Source organism: Stegastes partitus, unplaced genomic scaffold, assembly GCF_000690725.1.
Source record: "Stegastes partitus isolate 25-593 unplaced genomic scaffold, Stegastes_partitus-1.0.2 Scaffold900, whole genome shotgun sequence".
NCBI lineage: Eukaryota > Metazoa > Chordata > Actinopteri > Pomacentridae > Stegastes > Stegastes partitus.
The window spans coordinates 42,503-50,411 of record NW_007578631.1 but is presented as its reverse complement, the minus strand read 5'-3'; the positions used below and the strand labels follow the sequence as shown (position 1 = coordinate 50,411).

Here is a 7,909-nt window from a genome sequence, read left to right as displayed (position 1 = left end):
GTAACCAACCATGAACATTTCTATTACTAATTTATCCTGGATATTGAGCAACACAGGAGTGAAATTTAAAAAAAAAACTGAGAAGAATAAACTTTTTAAAGTCAAGAAAATAAGCTGTGACAAAAAAATCAACTTCTTTTTCATCCTATTAAAATTCTGCTAATTCGGTGATATGTTTACACACCTCACATAAATCTCCTTTATAAAACATAAACAGTCCTTTAAATTTCACGATTCTTTTAAAGGTTCCAAATGGAGAAAAAAGTGTGTTTTTGTGGCTGTTACAACCTTGGAAGTGTAAAATAAAAGCTATTAAAATAGAAAGACTTGTTTCTGCCATTTCTCAAGCAACTCTATAACTAGGTAGCCTCCCTGCTTTACAAGTGAATAAGAATTCGACTCAGGTGCTAGATAACATGCAGCCAACCAATAGTCACAGTATTTTGTGTTGAAAAACTTGCGAAACTTGGAAAATTAGCTAAATTTGCTGAAAAGGTTAACAATTTGGGACCTTGAAGCAGACAAAGCTGAAAATATTGACATTTTAGCTGTTTGATTACAGTTTAGTGGCATCAAAATTACTCCACATACTTCAAACAACAAACCATTACTGAAACTCATATGCAAGTAGACGGTTGGTAGACGGGGTTTGGCAGACACAAGACAAAGAGCGACATTATGTGCTTCCTCACCTGAGAGCACAGTGCACATGGCTGCAAAGGCGTTGATCTTGAGGGCGTTCATCTCTCTCTTGGCACAGAGGCAAAGCACTTCCACACACATCAGCAGGAAGCCCATGGCCAGGAGACCGATGTACATGAACTCACTGATGACCGACAGCCACAGCACACCTGGAAGAGTCAACAGGGAAGAAATACGGGGTGTTTGCTTAAAAAAACTTGACATAACCTGTCTTGGTCAAGATGAAAATGTTTACAGATTGTATTGTCTACATTTTCTGCTGTGTGGTACATGAGGAACTGGCATCGCACCAACCTTGTGTCTCTCCTGGCGTCAACTCAATGAAGCTGCGACACTTTTCCTCCTGGTCATCACCTGAAAACAAGACAGTCCCAACTGAAACATATTGTAAGTCATCAGGTCCGTGGAGGTGAACAGTGAGGGGTTGAGATGCTCCGTCTTTGGAATGATACCATCTCTTCCTTATTGCATCAGCAGTTCTTGGAGAGGATGGCAAATATAATCTGTTGGAAATGCTAAGAATTTGTGCTTACTATAAATCCTGGAAACACAATAGAAAGAACTGTTTTAAGCCCACAAGCTGATCTTCCAATGGCAGGATGAATGACAGGTTGTACTTAAGGCCGACAATCTGTTTTGAACTGCCAGCTATCAACCAATCACAGTCGCAATCTTTTCATGGAAGGACACAAGCCAGTGATTACTTTTTTGTTCACAGTACACCTCAGGTCACATTGTGTATACTTTCATGATGTTTGCTGTGTTTCTCACCTGCCATTTAACAGTATAAACTTGTTGTATACAGTGTGGTTCACATGTTAACTCAAAGATTGGTGCTGGTGTCCAATTAGAGACACTGAGATGAAAATAAAACATACTTGGATCAATAAATGGCTCAAAAACAGTATACAGAGGAGCAATTTGTTGGAAGATGCATTCAGCATAGTGAAACATTTTTATGAGAGGTGATGCACAGAGTAGTGTGAAAAACATCAAGTTTGTAGAGGTTGTAAAAATGGAAATTGTTGCACATCTATCGCATGTGGAGCCTCTATTTTTCGCCGTACAAAGTAATCGTGCTAAAGATAAACTCAAAGGTTCATGATTTGTAAGTCTGTCTATTAATTACTGTTACGACTCAATATAAGCTTGTCGGTTTGAAATAGTTTGCGATACAAGAATACTGTTTAGTGTTCATTTGGTTAACAATGTCGTCTTAATGCAAGTTTCTCATTCGTATACTTTGAATTTAAGGCAGCATGTTTAACAAGACGCTTTAGACAAAGTAACTGAGTATTACATCAAGAGTTTTCCGCTGAGGTAATTCAATTACATCATCTAAAAAGTCTACTTGTTTGACCCCCGTAAGACAAATTAATTCAAACACAACATGCTACAGCTTATTTTGCTGCTTGATGCAAAAAGAAAACTTGCACGATTCTAATGTCTAATCTACAAGAGAATACTGTCTGATAGGATTTCATTTACTCTGATGTAATGGCACTTGGCTAGGTTTTGTTTTTTGTTTATTTTTTTTAACTTTATTTAAAAGACAGTTTGTTAACATGTCAACTGCTCATTTGTGAAGCAAATTAAAGGAAGAACAGGTGAGAAAAACTGAAAAGGAAGATTTGAGCGTCTGCATCAGTCATTGGGATGCACAAATCATGGAATGTTGATCACAGCTTTGTCCTTCCGCAATTAAATGAACATGACACTTAAAATGATACACTCACATAAAATCCTCGGTTTTCAGGTAAATCTGACATTAAAAAGCCTCATTTCACTCATTTTAATGTAACTTTTGGCCTCACAGCTGTCTGAGCTGCTGCACTGCAGTAACTGAAGGGAGACTAGAAGCTTCTCTGTGCACAGCTGACGAACAGCTCACAATAAGCAATTGATTCAGAAAGAGAGGAATATGGGTACAACTTAATTTGTTTTCAGCCTCTTGGAGATGTTCTGAATTCAGGAGAAGATTGTTTTGCTGCTGATTGTACTATATCATACATGTAGAACAACACTGAAGTGAAACCAGCACTCAGTTCATTTAAATGTCAAAAGTGCAATAAAAACATTTGTCCCTAAAATGAATGAATAGGGTTCAACATTAATTGAAATAGTCATATTTGTATCTACTTGCGATTTAAATCAGCACCACAAAGCTCTGTATGACAAGTGCAAAACCAGATCTGAATTCCAGCCATAACAACAACAACAACAACAACAACAAAAACAGTTTTATACCTTTAGACCATATAAGAAAGGTTCCAAACTGGTTTTTTTCAGCTTTTAAAAAAAATATATTCAATATTTTCTGTGCAGATGCATTCCTCTATATTACCCCAATTGTTCTCGAATGATTCATTCTTCCCAGATGTGGTTATGAAAGTCAGTTGGTAAAATTTTCTATATTTTCACAGAAAAACTGTACATCACAATGTCAGTGTTTGCCAGTATTGTGCAGCCATAGTTCAAACCTACTGCTCAGGTCACCAACCTTCATTGTGTTTCTCACAGGACAGCCAGAAGCCGGTGTGGAAGTATCGCAGCATGTACTTGTCCTCGCCCGTCTCCCAGATGTAGTGGACGGCGTTGGCCAGCTGCTTTCTCTTTATCCTGGCCAGCTCCTCCTTCTGCATCGGGGAGAGCGTCACGTTGGGCGTCGGGTTCCTGGGGTCTGGGGTCGGGGCCTCTGGACGAAGAAAGATGGGGAAAAGGAGCGATGAAAGAGACAGAAGGCATAGGTGAGACCAAACAGAGAGATTAATATGGAGGTAAAGATAAAGGAGGGACAATAGGGGTTTTACAGAAGCAAAATAAGGAGGTTAAGTGAAACTACTACATGTAAAAATACTTGATGTGCACATGAAATATAGTTTTGAACAGTTTTTCTTCCAGTCAGCGTGTAAATCAATACGTTTTTCTATGATTTCAGTGATGTTATCTGTAGTGTAAAAAGTAGTTACCTACTTAATATACATATTATTTTGACTTTACTTTAACGGCAAATGTATTACGTGATGAACTGAAACCAGCAAAATTCAAACGTGTTTGCAAAATTTGTGACTCCACAGATGTTAGAGCAGCCATATCAACTGAGATAATTCTATTTTAAACAGAATAATTAACAGCTTCTTAGTGTGAGATGAGATTGCAGATTAATTGTTGATTGATTTTGAGATATTCAGGTCTTTAATACCAATTGAAGCAACTCAAATGCCCAAATTGTGACACCATCTGTAAAATAACAGCGATGTTTGAATAAATATGGATCAGCGCTGCAAGATAAATATAGAAATCAAAGATATTTCATTGTGATGAGCTCCTCCGTTGCATATGTTCCCTGTTTTGAAGATTTTTTTTAGCACCACAATATTTTACAGATATTTTTCTTGGTTTAAAGTATTTTACACTTGACTGGCAGAGATTCACATAATCCCAGCTTTGTTGCTAATCTCAGCACTGTGTGTCAGCAGCTGCATGTTATCTGGATTCTCCGACCCGTTGTGTGTTAAGCCTATTTGTTTTCATGTACTATTCCATTTTTCGCGACATGCAAATCACAGCAAAACCTCAAGATGCTGTGTTCCATGGCTGGATTGTGTTACACACTGTGACCCAGAGGAGACCCGTGTCGGGATTTATGTCAGCACTTATTGGCACGCTTTCCTCCTGCTGCTCGACTTTGATCTGTAAAAACTTCACTGGTAGAAACAAAATGAAATATTCTGTTAGCCAGTAAACTCAAAATATCAGCAAGTTGGGGAAGCTTCATATAAGCTGTGAATTTAAGGTTTTCATAGTTTTGCCACAATTACAGAAAATAACTAGTAAAATCACAGAAAAAAATGTGTAAACTTCAATGTTAATTATGTAGAATGAGGCCAAAATTGTAAATAAAATGTCCACAAAAAAAGTTGTTTTTTAAATAAATGGTATTTAAGTTAGTAAAAAATATTACTTTACATGAGATCTTCTTCTTTTTGAGCCACATGTCTAAAAGCTCAGTCAGATGCAGAATTCTAAGAGATTCAGACACTAATTACATTTCGAGCATCTAAATGACGATATTTAGCGACGACATCGGTGATGTCCTGTTAAAAAATTCATTCTTTAAAAAAAAGTGAAAATATTGCAGCAAGAGTTCCGGAAAAAGTATGTTTAAAAAAAAACGTTAAAAATACTGTAACATTTAAAAATGTTGAAAATGGTGAAAATAACAACAAATATTTGTAAAATAATTCTGCATTTAGCTGATTCAGTTCTGTTAAACAGTGTATTTTTTGGTCACTAGTAAAAGAAAAAATAACTTTTTGCAAAAATACAGATTTGATACAAACATTGTTTTAGTTTTTGCTGCTTGTTGTTTATTTATTTTACAGCTAACATATAAATGAATAATAATTAATTTTCCGAGACTTTGTATACATAATTATTCAATCAAATAACATGAAATGTGTGTAATAGAACAATATTCATATTCAGTATATGTTAAAAAGTGTAATTTTATGGTCAAATATTGTTAAAAATAAATTAATTGATTAATTAAAAAAAAAAAATCTATTTTCCAATTTATAAAAATATAGAGTTTTCATGTTGGTTTTAAAAGGCTAGCATATAAATCAATGCCTTTTTTTCTATTTACCTTAGCATTTTTCTTTCTATTTTTTTAAACTAGTTATTGCAGTATCTGTAACTTTTGAGGAAACTGTGAAACCTGTAAAATAACAGCAAGCTGTTCAAAATATAAAAGCTAAAAACTTTTTTTTTTTTTTACAGAGTGGCATTTGTGTGTCTGAGCTCAGAAATGTGCTTTATGTACTTATATTTTAGATCTCCTAAATGCTAACTGACTTATTAACACTCCAATAAAAGATAACCCTCATCCTATTATGGCTAGTAATACTCTGACCTGGCACATTTACTTGATATCTTAATTATTCTTGGCTATCACAAACCAAGATATTACTAGTCGAATGTTAAATATACAAAGTATTCCGAGTCTGAATTCCTGTGCAGATGTCTACAGAAGAGTTATGGACATCTTGTTGCCTAACGTTTATCCATCATTGAATTTAAACTTCAAATTGAATTGTAGAGATCTTTAAATGAGTCTCTACGTACAACTCGGTGAGCATTTCTTTGTTGTGTAATTACAGATTTCTCAACTTCTCTTGTGTCCTGGTGAGAAAAAAAAAGAAGCTTTTCAGGGGTTTGAAGTGAAAAACCTCTGTGCTGGCTGTATTTCCGGCCCTCACCTGTGGTGTATGGCTGGCTGTTGTTCTGTCCACAGTTCTTCATCTTGACCGGTGACAGGCAGAGCGGCTTCACCACCTTGTGGGTCCCTTCGCACCAATAAGAGGTGCAGAAAGCTGAGACGGACAGAGTGAGGGCCAGAGAGGTAAGGGACAGGGACAGCAGGGAGCGGTTACGTCTGGACATTTTCTCCAGCATTGCTGCGTCTGCGACTGGAAGACAGCCAAAGGAGAAAGATGACGGGCCGACGAGTGTGATTCAGTTTAAGAAGGATCCTGGTTCCAAAATGACTGCAAGAGCTCAACTGGTTCCAGTGACCAATGGGGACGAGGATCACTGGCTTTTCCGTGACACCAGAAATCCAGCGCGCAGTTGTTGGGGTGACTGAGATTGGTTCATGGAAGACATTAGAGAAGGGAGAGGCAGTGAGGAGAGGGGATTAGTAGCGTTTGAGAAGTGGAGCGAAGGTCAGAGGGGAGATGACGGGGAGGCGGGGTTTTAAGGAGGAGATCGGTCAGAGAGCGGAGGTCAGAGGACAGTGGAGTGGAGAAAGATGAAGCTCTGGGATTAAATCACTTCCAGCAAGAGAGAGAAAGCAGAGGAGACAGATGTGCGGGCCAGAGGTTGCAGGAGGAACTCCAGCTTTCTTCCTCCGGCTGCTGCTGCTGCAGAATCAGTCGGACAAAACCAGCATCATGAAGAACAGCAAAGCAGATCAGCAGATTTAAATCTTCACTTCCTTTCTTCTGGATGCTACCAGACGAGGTGTTTGATTCGTCACATTTACCCCATGTTTCCCGTCTCATGCTCTGCCTCCCTGACGGCTGCTTCTCCGCTCGATGATGAAGATAAACGTCCAAATCTTATCCTGCGGATTGTGCAACTAACAAGTCCGACTCTTCAACCTGTTCCTGCACCTCTCCGGGAGGGATTGAGATCGCGAAGGAGTGATTAGTCCGGTATCTCAGGCCTACCTCTGGGTCTGGTAATCTGTGTTAATCTGGCAGGGTTATGTGGATGAGATTAATGCCAGTCTTTGGATGACCACCTAAGATAAAGAAAAAAAAACAAAAAACGAGAGAAACAGAGGCAAACATCTGGATTAAGACTCATCTGGAAAGTCGTGTCTGTGGTCAAGTGGTTTATGTTGCACGTCATTCATGCCAGGTGCCGCGGTTTTATCATCATTACACTGTGCTGTTTGTACTCCACACAACAAAACATGACCTCGACTCAGTGGAATTTTAATTTGGAAGTCTTCTTTCTGTCTGTTCTCTGTCTGGTTTTAGGGTTGTTTTTTTTTCTCCAAAGGATACTGAAGAAGTTTAAGGAGTTTGTGATTAAAAGGACGAAAAAACAAGCTTCACTTTTTTGCCTTTCATATTAAAGTCTCTGCAACTGAATACATTCTTGTATAAAGAACAAAGACTTGTGTTTGGATTTTTGTCGCCATAAAGAAAGAATAAACTCATTTAAGAACCAAAAAACAGTAACCAGCACTCAGGATATGTTATCTGAGCCTTACCTGGTCATGACACAAAGCATTTTCCTTTAAATTCGAGCAGGGAAAGATTCCAAATGCATCAGGATGAATTTTGGGTGAAAGTGTACCAATAAAAGACAAGTTTTGTAGATGCTGTAGCACCCAAACTGCTAAAACAGTCTCCCCCAGCTTTTTGGTGGAATGAAACTGAAATCTGCAAACAACAACTTAAGAAAAGGAGTTAAGTATCAGAATACACATTAAATGAAGTGATAAATGTCAAATTAACATCCACATTAATGCCAGGACCCAAAGTTTCCCTGCAGAACGAGATGATCAATGTCATTCTTGTCACCTGTCACCTGGCTGTTTGGGGTGTTTGAAGTGTTGCATTATTGTTCCTTAAGACTTCCCAATTCTTCATGGAAGTGGTTTTCTTCCTCAAATTCCTTTAAATGTTGCATC

General features: G+C 37.9%; 1 protein-coding gene across 1 annotated transcript in view; it reads right to left on the bottom strand.

Annotated features, from left to right (window-relative positions):
* LOC103366041 (germ cell-specific gene 1-like protein) overlaps positions 1-6,159 on the bottom strand; it is an 8,043-nt gene extending 1,884 nt beyond the window's left edge. The window contains exons 1-4 of the mRNA XM_008293659.1: positions 5,964-6,159; positions 3,203-3,397; positions 997-1,056; positions 693-851 (exon numbers count right to left, since the gene is read on the bottom strand). Coding sequence (XP_008291881.1) covers positions 693-851; positions 997-1,056; positions 3,203-3,397; positions 5,964-6,159 — 610 coding nt within the window. The remainder of the gene's footprint in view (positions 1-692; positions 852-996; positions 1,057-3,202; positions 3,398-5,963) is intronic.
* Positions 6,160-7,909: the final 1,750 nt, after the last annotated feature.